This window comes from Bacillus rossius, chromosome 10, assembly GCF_032445375.1.
Source record: "Bacillus rossius redtenbacheri isolate Brsri chromosome 10, Brsri_v3, whole genome shotgun sequence".
NCBI lineage: Eukaryota > Metazoa > Arthropoda > Insecta > Phasmatodea > Bacillidae > Bacillus > Bacillus rossius.
In genome coordinates this window covers 21,444,409-21,464,785 of record NC_086337.1, presented here as the reverse complement: position 1 = coordinate 21,464,785, position 20,377 = coordinate 21,444,409, and the positions used below count along the sequence as shown (strand labels likewise).

The 20,377-nt window shown below is 35.6% G+C and overlaps 1 protein-coding gene and 1 long non-coding RNA gene across 3 annotated transcripts in view; one reads left to right on the top strand and one right to left on the bottom strand.

Annotated features, from left to right (window-relative positions):
- Positions 1-2,726: 2,726 nt before the first annotated feature.
- On the bottom strand, positions 2,727-10,101 carry LOC134535834 (uncharacterized). The gene is made up of 2 exons (XR_010075715.1): positions 6,427-10,101; positions 2,727-3,158 (listed from the first exon to the last, which is right to left on the bottom strand). It is a non-coding gene; the product is annotated as an uncharacterized LOC134535834 (long non-coding RNA).
- A 2,497-nt stretch (positions 10,102-12,598) lies between these two features.
- LOC134535827 (adipocyte plasma membrane-associated protein Hemomucin-like) overlaps positions 12,599-20,377 on the top strand; it is a 77,725-nt gene continuing 69,946 nt past the window's right edge. The window contains exons 1-2 of one of the 2 annotated variants that reach the window (XM_063375127.1): positions 12,599-12,786; positions 13,725-20,209. In XM_063375127.1, the coding sequence (XP_063231197.1) occupies positions 14,386-15,396 (1,011 nt within the window). In that variant the 5' untranslated portion in view covers positions 12,599-12,786; positions 13,725-14,385 and the 3' untranslated portion in view covers positions 15,397-20,209. Of the gene's footprint in view, positions 12,787-13,724; positions 20,210-20,377 lie in introns of those variants that run through there. The other variant, XM_063375126.1, reaches the window with a different exon arrangement.

The following is a 20,377-nucleotide window of genomic DNA, read 5'->3' as shown; positions in this document are numbered from 1 at the left end:
AGTCATAGCCTGGTGTGTTATCTTTAAATTTTTTCACTTTCATACCCTTATGCTGTAGATAATTTCTCACAGTCCATCGAAAATCACTTTCATCGACTGAAAAACCAAACTCTGACAACTTTATTAGATGGTCAACAAATGACTGTTCCTCCAGTTCATTAAAAACTCTTTGACCACCTGGTGTCTTGGTGTGAACATTCTTCAGTTTGTTTTTTAGTGTCGTTATAGGAATGCCATTCTTTTTTGATGCTGTCTGTTGGCTCAATCTCTTCTGTACAACATCATTTATGGCTCTGTCTAATGTTTTTTTGTCATAATTTTTATAGGGCCGGCCACCCACTACATGACAATACTTGCGTTCCATAGCTACAAAGTCACTGTGAACAGACAATTAAAACATCTACATGTAGTACTGGCACACATAGTAAGTTAGATATGTGCCACCTAACCTAACATAAAAAATGTGCTGCCTACCCATACAAACAAGTCATTTACAATTTGTTAGAATGAAATATTCTGACTAGGTATCTGTTTTGAGACAAAGTCACCCCTGACTGCAGGCAAAAATCATATTGTTTGATATTTCCAAAACTGTATTTTATAAAACAATGAAAACACTTACTTTCTATATATTTTCTTAAAGTACAGATATTACGGAATAAAATTAACTCCTTACCAGTTTTCTCAATAAATTCTAACCATCTGCTGCAATTAGGGTTGTGCGATTCCATGATTTTCAGTTCGATTCGATTCCAATTCGATTCTCAACACAAGAGTTGAAATTCGATTCCGATTTCGATTCTTTGGGTAACTTTATCTACATAGTCATTAGTCTGGTAGGACTAACTAAAAAAAAAAAATGCATTTATTTTGAACCATATGTATTTAACTTAAATGAATAAAAAATACAATTCTTGACGATGACTGCGGCCTTTAAACTTGCCACAATTTTCATCCATTACTTATTTAATCACTTCACCACTGTTTAAAGATGTCAAATGTTACCAACGGTAAAGTCAGCTGCCTCACTGGAGTCACCGAGATAGGGAAGCCTACATTTCACAAAGGGTTGAGGACCAACCCGAACATGCCCGAAGACTTAACCTTCGGCCAACTTCGGGACTTTGTTTTTCTTTTAACAAGACGCGCGGGAATTTTGATTAGTGAAGGCCCACCGCCCATACTTAAGGACAGAGGCTATTCCTATCTTGCAGAATCTCGTCACTGTTCAACTATGTAACAGAACTTAACTGAATTCAACATGTTTCAGGATAATTATATTTAGTGTTGTATCTATAGCATGTTTCAATTGTTTTTCATGGAAAATTCAAAATCATCTTTATATATTTACAGCTTAAAATTTTTTTTTTCTTTCCGGGAGGGTGCCAGGCTAACTTATGCAGCTGTTTGGTGGGTCGTCGGCCCCAGCTTTGTTCATTAGGATCGTGGCAGTGGTTGAATTACTAACTAGAGAAGTAGTATCACACTCCTCAGGCAGCATGGTTGGCTGATGCCTAACTTAGGTAAGGGGGCACTGGAAATCACTGTCAATTTGTTCTCGCATTTATTGGCATGCTATGCATTGCGGTGTTACACTATGCGTTATACCTTATACTTTACCCTGACAAAAGTTTCTGATTGCTTCGTTATGTGCTTACGTTACATCTAACAGCAGTCTTATTGGGGATTTGCATGGAATCGGCCATACCCGTAAGTTTTTGAATTACGACTCGAACAGGCTCTACGAGCCGTGAATCTACAAGTGCTTTAATGTCTTTGTTTGGGCCAGCAGACATATGCACGGCTACATTAAATTAAAACGCTTACCTCTGGAGTCAGCGAGTTCCATAATTGTCGACCCTGCGGCGTGGTCACGTGGCAGGGTTAAATCTAAGGCGGTTGGGATAAGCCCGGCTCCGCAAAGATGACCCAGGGATGTGTGGGTAACGAGAGAAAAAAGATTTAGAGGTGAGAAAGTCTATAAAACATTTACCACAATATTTCAAGACATGTGTGTGAAAATGCTGAGAGTTAATATTGTGGTCATTCACTAAAAACTGGTTTCATTATATTTGTGAGGTTCATACTGTGCAGCTATACTGCATGACTATTAAGTAAATTATATAAACAATTATTTTATGCACAAATTACTACATTATGTTTCTCACCATAAAAGTAATTGTCCATAAAGGTACATACTGAGGTTGTTTAAAACAATAGCATGTTATGAGACTTTGTAGTGTCACCTGATGGTATAATGTAAAGAGGAAATATTACTGTGTAAGCTCTGTGTTGGTAATGCTCAGTATAGAAATTCAGTAATGTATGAGACATTTGCAGCCTAGATTGTCACTAAAGAATATTTTTTTTATGAAAAAAAAAACATAAATATTAAATTTTTTTTGTGTCCATTGTATTATTTTATCCGTAACATTCCTGTATAAAAAACCCTATCATTGTAGCTTTCCTAATTGTTCGTTGGTTTACTTGATATGTACCAACACAGTGGGTGAATGTATCTTGAAAGCGATACCACATAAAAGGTTACATGTTACATTTAAATTTATATGTTCACTTTATAAAAAAAATTCATTTATGTGCTGTGGAATGAAAAAAACGAAGACACATTGAATATTTAAACACTAATATTTTAAAGGCATAAAATCTTGCACTTTCTTTCTTGTACATACTAATAACTACAATGTGTTTTAAAGATAACTGACATGTCAAAAGGTAAAATTATTTATTATGAACGTTCAGCAAAAATCTTTACACTTTTCTTCCCTTTAAATGACAGCATTATTTTTTCCATATGAATCACCCAAGTTTGGTAAGTTTTGAAGATAGACAATCATGAAATATAAGGTTGTAAAAAATACTCTTTATTTCTCAAAAAAAAAAAAAAAAAATTATTTCACTTTCTTAGTTACTATCAATTAACTGGCAATGAAATAAAATTCTAAGTAAAATAAAAAAAGCACTATTATAACAAAAAATCACAAAATAAATCATTTTCATTGAATGTCCAAAGAATTTAATCTACAAGAAAATGTTCTAATGTCTTCACATGCCAGCATTAAACAGAAAATAATTCTTCCTTTCTATGGAGTGTCCAAGGAGTTTAATGTTTCAGCTCATTTTCTAATTTCCTTACATACCTGCAACAAACAGAAACAATTTTAAGTACTGAGAATGTAGAGAATAAGTCATATAAATGGCAATCTGGAGACAAAGTCCATAACAGAAACTGTAGAGCAATAAAGTAATACATAGTATTTAACAGAAACTATATAGCAGAAAAATAATATTCATGGCAACATGATACACACCAGATGGTCAACACATTTCATTTGGTAAGTATATGTATAATTTGATAAGCTCAATAGTTTTGGTAGGCCTATCTTATTTAAATGTATACTGTGCTTCATGTATTCACAGCTTTCAATATATTTTTTTTGTTTTATATTTGTCAAACATTCAGTTACATAAAAAATTGGAAATATTGTATACCTACATTACAAAGAGTGTTTGGTGATTTCATGCAATGGCAAAATTAGCACCTAATTACACACATTAATTAAAAAAAAAAAATCTACTACTGCTTATAAACACAAGTGGTAACAATAGTTAACAGCACTTAGCTCTTAATGTTTCTCAGGTAGATGTATAGAATATAAATGTGTGGTGATTGTAGTAGTGACTGCATTTTGCGATACTGTATGCTGCAACACTAAGTGAGATTAATGGCAGAACAGTAAATATTTTTTGTGTAAACTTAAGACAAGCAGCCAGAAAAGTAGGTGGTTTATTTTTATGATTTTATAAAATGTTTTAGTAATTAAGTAGTAGTGTTTTGTGTTCATTGTAATTTTACAGTTTATCAGATTTTTTGCAAACAAGAAAATAAAAATTACAAAATACCTTTTGCTTCCTGAAATGCTTTGGAATCATTTTGTAAGACAGCACTGTGTTACATCAAGCAGTCTACCAATAGTTTTATAGTTTTAACATTCATGATTGCGATATCGCAAGTGCCGCCATGTGCGAGTCCCTGCTGTGCTTGCAAAAAGCTTGCTTCAATAAAAACAAGGGCCTCATAATCAGATTTTGTCACATATGGAGTTATGTGTTTCTTGCTGCAAGTATTGCTCTCTTGGGTAATGACTGAAAAACATATCAGGAAGTAAAAAAAAAAAGTTATAATTTTTACTCTTCTTACTTTTGTTGATTAAAACAAACTTAATAAAATCTTGTGCAGTTTTAAAAACGATAAACAACTTAAAGTACCTCAACATTCTCTTGGGAAATATTTCGATACATGTCAGGATGTGAGAAAAAGTTTTTCGGAATTTTTTCTTTATTCATTTAAAAGCCGCAAAACAATACAATTACTCTGTGCATTTTATTTGCTGTTAGGAGAGAGGTGGGTAATAATCTTACGTTGTGGCTTTTCCACAAACTAAAAAAAAATTAGACAAAAACTTTTTTTGACACTAGTCATAGCCCTGAATTTATCCTGAAAACAGACTTTAAATTTCTACAGGTTAGCAAGTAATCAAAGTTTAAAGCTTACATTATAATACCTGTGCATTCACACATACCTGTACGTTCTTAAAGTACAAACACTGGAAATTAACTTTTGGACGGAGGACATTCATATGCTTCTGTTACATCAGATATATATCTTGAGAAATAATAATGAAATGTAATATATCTTCAGTATGGTGTTCTATTATACTATGCCGTCGGCGGCGGTCTCGTGTTCGAGTCCGGGCGCGAGTTCTAGCGGGTTGGCTGGCTTTTTTAGCGTTTTATGTTCCGGGAGGGCGCCAGGCTAGCTCGGTGTCTAACCAATGGGGGTTCGTGGTTCGTTGCCCCAGCGTGGTCCGCTAGAACCGTCGGCGGTATTGCTTGGGAATTTACGTTAAAGAAGAATGCGTGGGATTGCCGTAGTAGTGACGTGCCTTTATTCAAGGGATTGACGTCACACCATACAATTACTGAGCACAGACATGCCCCTGAGGGCTACTTGTCCGTTGCGGGGTGCAGGCTGGTACATGTTCAATGTTTCGTGGCACTGGTTTATCGGGTAACAGTATGCAGGCCAAGTATACTTGATGCAAGAGAGGCGCGCACAGATGACGTGGCGCAAAGTTACATTAACAAAGTACACTTAATGAAAATTAGGCGCGCACAAATGACGTGGCGCAAAGTTATGTTAACAAAGTACACTTAATGAAAATTAGGCGCGCACAAATGACGTGGCACAAAGTTACGTTAACAAAGTACACTTAATGAAAATTAGGCGCGCACAAATGACGTGGCGCAAAATTACGTTAACAAAGTACCCTTAATGAAAATTAGGCGCGCACAATTGACGTGGCACACAGAGTTTGTGGGTGACTGGAGTCGCCCAGTCCCGTAAGCGATTGTTTCTACGCGGGTGCCGTGCCCACTGGGGTGGTACACGCACCGCCACTAAACTTGGCGAAGTTTCCCTTGCGGGTTTGTGGTCGGCGCGAAGGCGCGTGGCCTTAAGAAAGTTCTGTGGTTTGCGGGAGACGGCCCGTGCCGTATGCTGAAGAACGACCCTGCGCACCAGGTGTGGTGCGGGGCGTCTTTACGTTTACGCGGTCGGATTAGGTCCTGAACCGTAAAAAACGGACCGGGCACGCACGGAGAGGTGAATCGAAAAAGGTTTGGTTTATGCTAAATGACTATATTTACCGGACGTTACTTGCGATGAAGACAATGGTTGTGGTCTCTCCGTGGGACGTAGGTCCGTCCCGGTCCGCGAGTCGAGTTGAACTGCGGAACTGGCATGGCGTCCGGTGGCGCGTCGGCCCCTGCCGCGCCAAGCTTGACCTCATTACGTTAAAAACTAAATGACTGCGTCTGGAAGAGTCTTTAAGGTCGCAAAATTCGTAATTAATTGTTTGAGGGGGAATGGGTGTGGTTCGTCTCTAGTCCACTCGGATTTAGTGTGCTTTATAATAATAATGTCTGGTTTGGCCGTTCGGCTCGGTGGCTCGCTCGACTCGGGTGGGCCACGGCCAGGGGTGCGTTCCGTTAGCGGGAGAGTATACTGGCGGTTGCAGGTCGGGCTTAGGGATGGTCGTCGGTCGGACGACGTCAACTAGTACAGGAAGGGCTTGTTCTTAAGTATAGAATATGATACCACAGGTAAAATATATACTGTAGTAGGTATGTTCTAAATCTAGAATAAGCATGGCCATAGCATAAAATACATTACCAGAAAGCTAGTTTAATACACAAACATATTTTGTGCAAAACAAGCATTAGAATACTCCCCAACTAAAACCCCCATATAATCATGCTAGTCACATAATAATGCAGATATGGTAATGACATAAATGTGCCATGTTAATGTCGTCATTAATGTGATAATGATATTGTGATACATACTTGTCCCGAAAGTGAAATTGGTAAAAGTTCCGTATAACATATTCAAATTAATCCCTTGATCCAGAAGGCATGATCTTGTATACATAGTTCCTGTGGTACATTTTGCTTGATGTTTTGATTTGGTACATTGAAAGAACATGGGCATACTAACTTGTGTTATTACAATTTATATATGAATGTAAAACAGTTACAAATAAAATTATTTCACAACACCTGAGATAATTTGTTTGTCTTGTGATGTTCTAGTATTTGTTATGTCCATACTCTTTCGACGTAACAAATTAAAACAGCAAGCATCTTGTACCACAAAACCAAGGGATCAATTTGCACACGTGATACGAAAAAAATTACGTCAACCTAGGCTAGACTTTAAAACCTGTAGAGAGAAAATATGAACTAAATGATGATACATATCTCTTAATTTACACGCAAATCTGAAAGTTAGTTAAAGTTCAGTAGGTTGACGTAATTTTTTTCGTATCACGTGTCCAAATTGATCCCTTGGTTTTGTGGTACAAGATGCTTGCTGTTTTAATTTGTTACGTCGAAAGAGTATGGACATAACAAATACTAGACCATCACAAGACAAACAAATTATCTCAGGTGTTGTGAAATAATTTATTTTGTAACTGTTTTACATTCATATATAAATTGTAATAACACAAGTTAGTATGCCCATGTTCTTTCAATGTACCAAATCAAAACATCAAGCAAAATGTACCACAGGAACAATGTATACAAGATCATGCCTTCTGGATCAAGGGATGAATTTGAATATGTTATACGGAACTTTTACCAATTTCACTTTTGGGACAAGTATGTATCACAATATCATTATCACATTAATGATGACATTAACATGGCACATTTATGTCATTACCATTTCTGCATTATTATGTGACTAGCATGATTATATGGGGGTTTTAGTTTGGGAGTATTCTAATGCTTGTTTTGCACAAAATATGTTTGTGTATTAAACTAGCTTTCTGGTAACGTATTTTATGCTATGGCCATGCTTATTCTAGATTTAGAACATACCTACTACAGTATATATTTTACCTGTGGTATCATATTCTATACTTAAGAACAAGCCCTACCTGTACTAGTATAATAGAACACCATACTGAAGATATATTACATTTCATTATTATTTCTCAAGATATATATCTGATGTAACAGAAGCATATGAATGTCCTCCGTCCAAAAGTTTTTTCCCAGTGTTTGTACTTTAAGAACATACAGGTATGTGTGAATGCACAGGTATTATAATGTAAGCTTTAAACCTTGATTACTTGCTAACCTGTAGAAATTTAAAGTCTGTTTTCAGGATAAATTCAGGGATATGACTAGTGTCAAAAAAAGTTCTTGTCTAATTTTTTTTTAGTTTGTGGAAAAGCCACAACGTAAGATTATTACCCACCTCTCTCCTAACAGCAAATAAAATGCACAGAGTAATTGTATTGTTTTGCGGCTTTTAAATGAATAAAGAAAAAATTCCGAAAAACTTTTTCTCACATCCTGACATGTATCGAAATATTTCCCAAGAGAATGTTGAGGTACTTTAAGTTGTTTATCGTTTTTAAAACTGCACAAGATTTTATTAAGTTTGTTTTAATCAACAAAAGTAAGAAGAGTAAAAATTATAACTTTTTTTTTTTACTTCCTGATATGTTTTTCAGTCATTACCCAAGAGAGCAATACTTGCAGCAAGAAACACATAACTCCATATGTGACAAAATCTGATTATGAGGCCCTTGTTTTTATTGAAGCAAGCTTTTTGCAAGCACAGCAGGGACTCGCACATGGCGGCACTTGCGATATCGCAATCATGAATGTTAAAACTATAAAACTATTGGTAGACTGCTTGATGTAACACAGTGCTGTCTTACAAAATGATTCCAAAGCATTTCAGGAAGCAAAAGGTATTTTGTAATTTTTATTTTCTTGTTTGCAAAAAATCTGATAAACTGTAAAATTACAATGAACACAAAACACTACTACTTAATTACTAAAACATTTTATAAAATCATAAAAATAAACCACCTACTTTTCTGGCTGCTTGTCTTAAGTTTACACAAAAAATATTTACTGTTCTGCCATTAATCTCACTTAGTGTTGCAGCATACAGTATCGCAAAATGCAGTCACTACTACAATCACCACACATTTATATTCTATACATCTACCTGAGAAACATTAAGAGCTAAGTGCTGTTAACTATTGTTACCACTTGTGTTTATAAGCAGTAGTAGTTTTTTTTTTTTTAATTAATGTGTGTAATTAGGTGCTAATTTTGCCATTGCATGAAATCACCAAACACTCTTTGTAATGTAGGTATACAATATTTCCAATTTTTTATGTAACTGAATGTTTGACAAATATAAAACAAAAAAAATATATTGAAAGCTGTGAATACATGAAGCACAGTATACATTTAAATAAGATAGGCCTACCAAAACTATTGAGCTTATCAAATTATACATATACTTACCAAATGAAATGTGTTGACCATCTGGTGTGTATCATGTTGCCATGAATATTATTTTTCTGCTATATAGTTTCTGTTAAATACTATGTATTACTTTATTGCTCTACAGTTTCTGTTATGGACTTTGTCTCCAGATTGCCATTTATATGACTTATTCTTAGGGGCCGGAAAAATTCGCAATTTGCGATAGATGCGATTTTTTTGCGAATTTTGAGGTTAGATGCGATTTTTTACTAATTGTTGTTATAAATGCTATATTTGCGAAATCGCGGTAAAATTGCCATTATCGGGCGAAAAACCACTATAGAATGCAACAAAATGGCTTGAACACACATTCCTCAAAGTATTTTTTTTGAAAATAGCCACCATAACACAATTACCGTAAACAATAGCTTCTGACAAGGCTTGTTGAAGGAATAAAATCCGAATCCTAACCTTTATTTATAAAACATTCCTTAACCAAATATCACGCATGATAGTATAGAATAAGTAATTTTGTAAATTTATTCTTTACGATTTACTCAAGATACCGTTGAATGTTGTTTAGAAAAGAATGTTCACACTACTTATCGACGCAGTTATTTTGTTTTGTTAGATCACATCACGTTCGCCTACGTTCGCCATTGCATCGTGTGTTGCCTGTTCATGAAGAGTATCTAACCTAACAAAACAAAATTTCCCGGGAAGCGCATCACGGAAACCAACAACCTAGAAAATATCTAGGTCGTTGACGGGATCGTAGTGAACTTGCAAAGATAAAAATGAAAATATTTTAAATGCTGAAAACTACTACAAATATTTTAGTACGCGGTTTTTTACATTCGTTGATAATCACTTTAGTCTTCAAATTTTTTTTCTGATCAATATTTTACATAGGGACAAATCATACATTTTGTGGTGCACATTTAGCGTACTGAAGTTGGTCAACTCGAATCGTCAGTTTGTTTCCATCTGAAATTACTAGTGGTCAAACGTTTGTTTACAAATACCGTTTAATGATTTTGGTTTGTGTTAAAATTCGTCATAATGGGTATAAACACTATTACAACTTCTTGTATTGTTATGTAACTTTAATATCTTATGCAAATTTCTCAAAAATAGATGCTAATTTCTGGAAAATAGATGCTAATTTTCAACATCATAAATGCTAATTATGTAATAAATAGATGCTAATTTTTCCAGGCCCTACTTATTCTCTACATTCTCAGTACTTAAAATTGTTTCTGTTTGTTGCAGGTATGTAAGGAAATTAGAAAATGAGCTGAAACATTAAACTCCTTGGACACTCCATAGAAAGGAAGAATTATTTTCTGTTTAATGCTGGCATGTGAAGACATTAGAACATTAAATTCTTTGGACATTCAATGAAAATGATTTATTTTGTGATTTTTTGTTATAATAGTGCTTTTTTTATTTTACTTAGAATTTTATTTCATTGCCAGTTAATTGATAGTAACTAAGAAAGTGAAATAATTTTTTTTTTTTTTTTTTGAGAAATAAAGAGTATTTTTTACAACCTTATATTTCATGATTGTCTATCTTCAAAACTTACCAAACTTGGGTGATTCATATGGAAAAAATAATGCTGTCATTTAAAGGGAAGAAAAGTGTAAAGATTTTTGCTGAACGTTCATAATAAATAATTTTACCTTTTGACATGTCAGTTATCTTTAAAACACATTGTAGTTATTAGTATGTACAAGAAAGAAAGTGCAAGATTTTATGCCTTTAAAATATTAGTGTTTAAATATTCAATGTGTCTTCGTTTTTTTCATTCCACAGCACATAAATGAATTTTTTTTATAAAGTGAACATATAAATTTAAATGTAACATGTAACCTTTTATGTGGTATCGCTTTCAAGATAAATTCACCCACTGTGTTGGTACATATCAAGTAAACCAACGAACAATTAGGAAAGCTACAATGATAGGGTTTTTTATACAGGAATGTTACGGATAAAATAATACAATGGACACAAAAAAAATTTAATATTTATGTTTTTTTTTTCATAAAAAAAATATTCTTTAGTGACAATCTAGGCTGCAAATGTCTCATACATTACTGAATTTCTATACTGAGCATTACCAACACAGAGCTTACACAGTAATATTTCCTCTTTACATTATACCATCAGGTGACACTACAAAGTCTCATAACATGCTATTGTTTTAAACAACCTCAGTATGTACCTTTATGGACAATTACTTTTATGGTGAGAAACATAATGTAGTAATTTGTGCATAAAATAATTGTTTATATAATTTACTTAATAGTCATGCAGTATAGCTGCACAGTATGAACCTCACAAATATAATGAAACCAGTTTTTAGTGAATGACCACAATATTAACTCTCAGCATTTTCACACACATGTCTTGAAATATTGTGGTAAATGTTTTATAGACTTTCTCACCTCTAAATCTTTTTTCTCTCGTTACCCACACATCCCTGGGTCATCTTTGCGGAGCCGGGCTTATCCCAACCGCCTTAGATTTAACCCTGCCACGTGACCACGCCGCAGGGTCGACAATTATGGAACTCGCTGATTCCAGAGGTAAGCGTTTTAATTTAATGTAGCCGTGCATATGTCTGCTGGCCCAAACAAAGACATTAAAGCACTTGTAGATTCACGGCTCGTAGAGCCTGTTCGAGTCGTAATTCAAAAACTTACGGGTATGGCCGATTCCATGCAAATCCCCAATAAGACTGCTGTTAGATGTAACGTAAGCACATAACGAAGCAATCAGAAACTTTTGTCAGGGTAAAGTATAAGGTATAACGCATAGTGTAACACCGCAATGCATAGCATGCCAATAAATGCGAGAACAAATTGACAGTGATTTCCAGTGCCCCCTTACCTAAGTTAGGCATCAGCCAACCATGCTGCCTGAGGAGTGTGATACTACTTCTCTAGTTAGTAATTCAACCACTGCCACGATCCTAATGAACAAAGCTGGGGCCGACGACCCACCAAACAGCTGCATAAGTTAGCCTGGCACCCTCCCGGAAAGAAAAAAAAATTTTAAGCTGTAAATATATAAAGATGATTTTGAATTTTCCATGAAAAACAATTGAAACATGCTATAGATACAACACTAAATATAATTATCCTGAAACATGTTGAATTCAGTAAAGTTCTGTTACATAGTTGAACAGTGACGAGATTCTGCAAGATAGGAATAGCCTCTGTCCTTAAGTATGGGCGGTGGGCCTTCACTAATCAAAATTCCCGCGCGTCTTGTTAAAAGAAAAACAAAGTCCCGAAGTTGGCCGAAGGTTAAGTCTTCGGGCATGTTCGGGTTGGTCCTCAACCCTTTGTGAAATGTAGGCTTCCCATTTTAGCGGTGCCGGACCTGTAGACCAGTTGACATGCCGGAAAGCCTACAACTCACATAGTTTCGGTTCCCTGCAAGAATTTCCGAAGATTTCCGAAGTTTTGCGTTTTGGTATTAACACCACTTCAGCCGCTAAATCAGAAGTTTCCAATGAAAACAAGCATGTTGTGACTGACCTGACCTAACCTAACCCTTCGATTTTTTTTTAATTTCAATTTTTGAGAGAAATCCGAAGTTGCACGAACGTGGTAGGGAACCGAAACTATGTGAGTTGTAGGCTATCGCCGCTAAAATATTTTTATGTCGTGAATGTTTTAATGTTGGTTATTCTGTTAACAGAAGACTGTCATAGAATGGCGATCTTTATAAATGTATGATTGAACAAGGAACTATTTTAACTGTTAACAGAAATTAGTTCGTTTATGGTCGTAAAATTCATTTTTAATATGTGTTATTTATTTTTCAAAACAAATAAACCAACAATATTTTTTTCCCGTGCAACGTGAGAAATGGTCATGACGTCATGAGTAATATGCCGTAAGTAGGCAGAAATAAAAATGTTTGAGCAGATTGTTAAACTATTTCATAAACAAGCAGTTTTCTTAAGGTATTTATCTTTGCAAGACTAAACAGTTAGTGGTTCTGAACGTGTAAATTATATCATACACGATCTTTGAAAAAAATTTAATGTTCGGCCTAACCTATATTTCATAACGTTATGAAATTTGCTTGAGTGAAAGTGCGCGGCAATTTTACGAGTTACATTAATTATAATTGACGAATAAATTTATATCTAGCAATCAGTTAAACGGTAACCGTCAATTTCTTTCTTAGATTTTTTTTTTTTTTGAAAAGTTTGCCAGGATTTTTCGATTCCAAATTTTAGTTTCGGTTCCGGGTTCAAATAGTTGAGGAATCGAATCGAAGTTGAAATTTTCGAGTACCCGCACATCCCTAGCTGCAATATAAAGTTTTCCAATGATATTAAAACACCAAATATAAACAATAACATAACTGCAGTAGTACCTACCAACTGTATCAACATTGCAATTGCCCATTATTTTTTTATTCATTCTACCAACTCTACCTAGTGGAATCCATGATTACCATCTTGTTTCTTCGTACTGGTAAAGGACATAGCATCAAGTAAAGGTTTTTCCAAGTAGTGGGACAAAGTCAACCCAAGGTAGACAAAGTCACTCCAGTTGACGTGCTAAGTTTTTTGAAGCTCAGTAAGGACTCCAGAAAAATTGACAAGGATGAAATTTTTCCAAAGATATGTTACATTTACACAAACATATACTTGGTTATGTTAGTTCAGAGGTGCCAAGTACTACGAATTTTCCATAATTTTTACGAATAATAGTGCTTTATTACGGAATTACGATTGCTCCTGTAAAACTACGGAATTTATTATTTTCAAAATCTTACTTTCAGCATTTGTTATTACGTATCTGTGCTTGTTATTGTTCTAGTTGCGTGACGTCACAACTTGCCATAGATTTAACAACATTCCGTTAGTGGCAACTGCTGTCAGCTAACGAGCATTTGCCCGAAGATGTACAATAGGTTTAACGTATCTACCCGAAGTGTGGCGTGTGGCGAAAACAACAGACATTACTCTGAAGCAGCCTCAGCGCATGCGCCCGGCTTCGTTTGTTTTATCTCGAGTTGCTTCTTCCGCGGAATGCTATGCTGCGCCGCTGCGGTAGCGCTGCTGTTCTGTTTGTTTTTGTTAGCCACGCGAGTGAACTTAAAGTAAAATGTGCGCGTTAAATTCTAAATTTCGACAATGAATTCGAAACCAAAAACTGGTCAGAAATACAGTCCAATATATTCGCAGTTATGGACATCTTTAAGTGCCTCAAGTGTATCAGAACAACACGTATTTTGTGATTTGTGTAAATATAACTTTAGCGTACAACATGGCGGGAAGGACGATTGCCGCGTCACGTAAATAGCAAAAAACATGTTGAATTTTCTAAATTGAAAGCTTTGAACAAGCCTGTAACTTCTTTTTTTAAGAGTGATGCCGTCGATCCTACAACAAATGCGGAAGTGCTTTTTGCTACGTTTTTAGTGGAACATAACATACCGCTTGCCGTAGCAGACCACGTGGGCCCGTTATTAAAGGCAATGTGTCCCGATTCAAAAATTATTGAAAAATACTCCTGCAAACGAACCAAGACTACAGCTATAATCCAGACACTTGCAGAGGCTTCCCAAGAGGAAATCGTGAGAAATGCGGTGAGGTCAGCTTTTAGTATCGCTACCGACGGTAGTCATCATGCTGGTGAGGAAACTCTGTACCTGATAGTTGTTACAGCCTACAGATCTGATTTAGGGGAAATAGTTCCTGAAGTTTTGGCTCTTCCAGTTTGTGTTATGTCAAATACTGGGGAAAATATTTTCAAACTTCTAAATGAAGAGCTGCATAATAAAGGCCTTTCATGGAGCAACTGTATTTGCTTTGCGACTGATAATTGTTCCACTATGACTGGCCTGCATAAAGGAACCGCTGCCTTTATTACTAAGGAAAATCCTAATATTTTTGTACAAGGATGTGCATGCCACCTAATACATATTGCTGCACAGAAAGCAACTAAAGAGTTACCTGTTTCTATTGAAGATTTATTGATAGATCTGTATTATTATTTGGAAAAAAGTGCTCTACGTCACCAGAAATTGAAACAGTGTCAAGTTCTTTGTGATGCAGCAACCCATAAAATATTGAAACATACCAGCACTAGATGGCTGTCACTGAAAAATTGTGTTGACAGGTTGTTAGAACAGTGGCCTACATTACAAACGTTTATCCTTGGTGACAAAACACTACCAGCAGGAAGATCTAATGTTAATGTAGCTAGGGTGTCTGCTGTTTCAGTTTCTCCTTTTGACTCAGCTGGAAACAACTGTACGCCAAAATATGTTTCCACTCCCACTCCAGTGAGTTCTAGTAAGCTTGTTGCAAGTGTTACGTCTACATCATCTAATCAATTGGGAATGTGTCCTAAATCTAAGACGAGTGAACCTACAAAACTGATTTCAAAAGAAAAAATTGCGAGCCACAAATCCTCCAGCAGTCAAGTCAGTCTGCTAAATCAAGTAAACGCAAGAAACATGGTTCAACCAATGACCGACCAGTAAAAAAGATTGCAGTCAGCAAGACTAAGCCTGTTTCCTCCAATAGTAGATTTGATAGGATTAATAAAGCTCTTTCTTCACCAGTTACGAAGTTGTACTGTCTTTTTCTTCAGAGTACTGTTCCAGTGTTCACAAAGGTTAATGTTTTGCTGCAGAATGAGGACCCACTTATTCATGTTCTTCGCGGTGAACTCCTATCTTTGCTAAGTGAACTGTATGTAAGATTTATTAAGCCTGAAGCCATCAGAAATGCTGATAGTGTCTTGGCAGTAGAGTATTGCAACAGAAAATCACAAAAAGAAAACGACAGTCTTGTGATTGGCTTCGAAACTAGGTCCTACATGAAAGACAGTAGTGTAGGACTAAGTGAAGAAAATATTACTGTATTCTACAACAGTGTCAGGAAATATTTTCAGTCAGCCTGTAAATACATTGTTGACAAATTTCCACTCAACAGTGAAATCTTGATTCATGCAGCAGTTGCAGATGTTAATCAGCGTGATAACATGACATATGACTCTGTGGAATTTTTCCGTAAGAAATTCATTTTCTTGCTAAGTGAGGAGGAAACGTCCAATTTGGAACTTGAGTTTGCCAGGTATCAAGCAGAGAACCTCCATCAAGAAATTCTCAATAGTGACAGAATGGATGTTTCGTGGCATTTAATCATGAATATGAAAAATGCTGATGGTGCGCCTAAGTTCAGTGTTCTCCCAAAAGTAATGGTAGCAGTTTTGTGCATTCCTCACAGTAATGCCTTCTGTGAAAGGATATTCAGCATAGTCAGGAAGAACAAAACAGAATTCCGTTAAACATTAGGCTCCAAATTGTTAGTCGTTAATCATACAAAAAGTTCACATGATGGCTAGCGGGAAAGTATGTTACGAACAGAAATTCAGCAAAGAACTGCTTGTTCAAGCAAAAAAAGCAACTAACAAAATGTTGCAAAAGTCGCCATAATTGAGTGAAATTCTAGGGACATAAAATTTTACACATGTTGTTGAAACATTATAATGTGCTCACCATTTGATTAAAAACTGATATGAAAGTTACTATATATGGAAATTGAAATTGTACATAAACTATTAGGCCTAAGTTGAAAATGACATTCATCTGTTCAAATAGGTGAGTTAAATTGAACTTTCTAAGTAGGCATATTTGGTTTAGCTGAATTTTTTATATTTCTAGTGCTATAAGTTTGTGTATGGTTTTCTTGTGTACGATTTCGTTCTGTATTGATTTTGTCGTTAATGATGTAATAGGTAATTTGTTAATTACTGAAAATTATTGAAAATTACTGATTTTTTACAAATATATTACTGAAAGGTTTGGTGAAAGGTTGGCACCTCTGTTAGTTGGATGATATCAGTTACTAATGAACCAATGGAAACAGGTAAGATTCAATGGAATAAAATGTTATTTTTTTTCTAGCAGTGCAAAATGTTAACACACTCTGTAAAAAGTTACCCAAAATTAATAAGCCCACTTTATTCTAACATTATACTAAGTTTAAGATAAAAATAATTTCCCAAAAGTGTAACTGTACCACAAAAGCTCGAGCTCGGCTCGAAGTAAAATTCTTAGGCTTGCAGACCTCTAGCTTATTTATAGAAAAAATCCTAACCGCTAATCTGTACTAAAACTGAAATTTCTCAAGAAAAAATTTTTTTCTTTATATACACTTATACCAGAAATGTACCAAACTACATGTGATAAAATCAAGAGACTTTTAGTGCAAGCAGAATACATCTCACTTACATTAGATATGTGGACATCATCTATTAAAAGATTCGGATTTGGGTTCGAGATTCGGAAATTCCAGTCAAGGATTTGAGTTAGGATTCGGATTCGAGGAAATCAGGATTCGCCCCATCCCTAATATTGATGATGCATGATTTTCTAAAGTAAATATTTTAAAGCAAAACTTAGTTATTCTGAACTCACTAGGTCCACTTAAGTTTTTTAAAACAAAGCTGTTTCTTCACCTTTTTGTCATTGAGTCTTGCAAATTCGCATCTGGAGCAATACACCAATCCCTCACTTAGCACGACTAATTTGTTCCTAAAAATGCTTGTGTTATTCGAAATCACGTATTCTGAAACATTAGTTTCCATAAATAGCAAGGCTAATTTATTTAATGTGTTCCAAAATTGTGTAGGAAAATATACTGTACGTAATATAAATGCGTTGAATAACACTCAACTATAAATATGTCACACCATTTATCTTTAAATGCCTCCCATCGCACTTTGTATGACAAATACGACACCGCGTAACTGCAGATACGTGGTTATGTACTTTATCGTCAGTCGGCTGGCTGACTTGCCTGCCTGGGCGTGACCTTCAACTCAAGTCGTGTACCTTTCCAAACCATCCTTTACTGACAGTGAAACCAATATTACTTTCCGAATAACTACATTTTAATTTTTCAAAAATTAAAGTGCTTATTCGCGTATCACCACCTGGTTCACACCAATCCTGGCAAGCCAGTGATTTTTTTTCAATGCAACATTCATTTAACAACCTTTTCCATGTGAATTATCTGTTCATTACTGTTCCGGTATCTACAGTAATGTCAAATATTTTCCTGCTAGTACAACCAACAGCATCAGACTTTTATAAACGTTTGGTAAGAGTCATGTCATAACGATGTGTGCACAGTTGACTAGCTTAAAACTAAAGTGCAACAAACATAAGCTTGGCCTTCATGACAATCTGCATGCCGTAATACTTATATTTTTGTCTAAAATACTTTAACACTATGCATTATGAGTGATCAAGCACGTACAGTTACCGGCAGCTGAATGGGCAGATGTTGCATTTTTTTGAGTGAATTCCCTGCCACTGGCTAGACTGAGTTCACAGCCCGGTTTATGACCAGGCAACAGTACGGTACAGCGGCATACGGGCGGGCGTAAAAACATTTGGTTCTTTACACTACATGGCCGTAATTTAACTTGCCATAGCTGATGTTTGTACAATAGCCGATACCGTAGACAGACCTGCGTGCGCATCTCTTCCCCCCTTGTTTGGCTAACTGTAGCCCACGGTACATCTGTTGTTTGCAGAAGTTGAAACACTTTGTGGTGTCGTGCTTGACTCTCTTTTTTTTTTCTGTCGAGATTTCGTGTTAACTGAAATTTACAGACATGCTATTCGAGACTGGGCAGTAAAATTCACATCGCGCTAAATGAATCCACGCAATCTGAAGACGTGTTAAGTGAGGGATAGGTGTACTTCCCTTTCACTCGCAGTACAATAGTTTGTTTCAGCTCCGATGATGCAAGTCTTCAAAAAGAGTTATATGAAACTTGTAAGTTATGCACATCAGTTAAACAGTGTGTAAAATATAATAATAATCTGTTTAAACAACTGCTACATTAATTATTTACTCCAAGGGTTTATTGTATCCTCAAGTTTTGTTTTGAAAGGCCTATCTGTAGAGCCAAGATTTTACGTTTTTTTTTTTTTTTTTGGGAAATTTCGTAAAAAAAATTGAGATTTCGTCTTTATCGTCATAAAAATTCAAATTTTTTTGGTATCGCCTTTATGATTTATTTAGGAGATTTAAGATCAATAATAGTAAATGTAATTGTAACCCCTTTTTATTAATATTTACAATTTTTGCTCAAAGTAAATCAATATTAACAGCGTAGATTGTGTATTAGAGGAAAGTATAAAAACATTATGAACATAATTTTGGCATTATTCTTCCCATATTTGGTGAAGGTGCATTTATATACAGGTGCCAGTATTTTATTTTGGTGAACATTATTCATTATTCATGAGAAAGCAACCATAGAAGTTCAGTATTCTCAGGCAAAGAGATCTTCTCTGGTCGCTGACAATGATAGAATACTTTGAAAATGACCTTTCAGTGTCATCATTTGATGTTGGTATCCACATTAATTTGAGTGCAGCTGCAGCAAACTCAGGAAAGTCACATTTCAGTTGACACAAGAGTTTCACTAAGTCTACACTGGCTATGTGTGGTTTTTGTAGTTCACTGTTTACAAGTTTTTGAAGGGTCATATAACCTGCTGCTATTACAGTTCTTGTCACATTTTGTAGGAAAGGTAGAGTATCAACCATTTTTGAGAACTTTTCGTCTTCTATGCTGACATTCCCATTATTTTTGGGGTTCAGCAGGGCATCAGTATCACAAAAAAGTGCATGAGAAGGCTCACTTGAGACAAAATCATGTAGCTTTAGTAAGCTAAGCTGTAATGTATGTATGAACTGTTCTTTCAAGGCTGCAGACCGAACACTTTTCATTTTTCTCAGTAACTTTTCAACAGCCTCTGGAAAAATTCCTTTTGTTAGAACTTCCAATGAAAATGAAGCTTCTGAAGTTTTGAATAGAGGAGGTGGGCAGTTGGTTAGGAGGATCCCTCCAAAAAGTTTGTCAACAAAGCAGGCACAATTTTCAGTGACAAACACACTCTGAGCTTCAAGGGCTTGTATCTCAGTTTCTTGTAGTCTCTTTATGAATTTCACACCAGCATTATTTTCTTAACTCAATTGTTCGAAGATGGAGATAAGAAATTCCAAATACTTTAGGAGATATCGAATTTTTTAATTTTCATCACAATACCTGTGTATTCATGCGGCGCTTACCATTGTTTCTGATTTAGGAATATCTATTATGTTTTTATTGGAGAACTTTGTCACGCGACAGTTCCGTGATTGGCCAGTATTCAAATGAACCAATACGTGATTATTTATTCATTTATTGTAGCGCAAGTAATAAGTAAGAAAACAATTACGTGAGTTCCTACTGTTCTTTGCCCCAATGTTCATCCTTTGTCCCGGTTTGGTCAGGTCAGTTACATTATAAATATTTTATAATGTAACTGACCTGACCTAATCGACCATTTTAGTTCCTTCTGTTCATCCTTTGTCCCGGCTTCTGGAGCTGCTTCCTGGTCCTCGGTGCCCCCTTCCCCTCAATCAGCTCCAACTGCTCGGGTCGGGGGCGGCACCC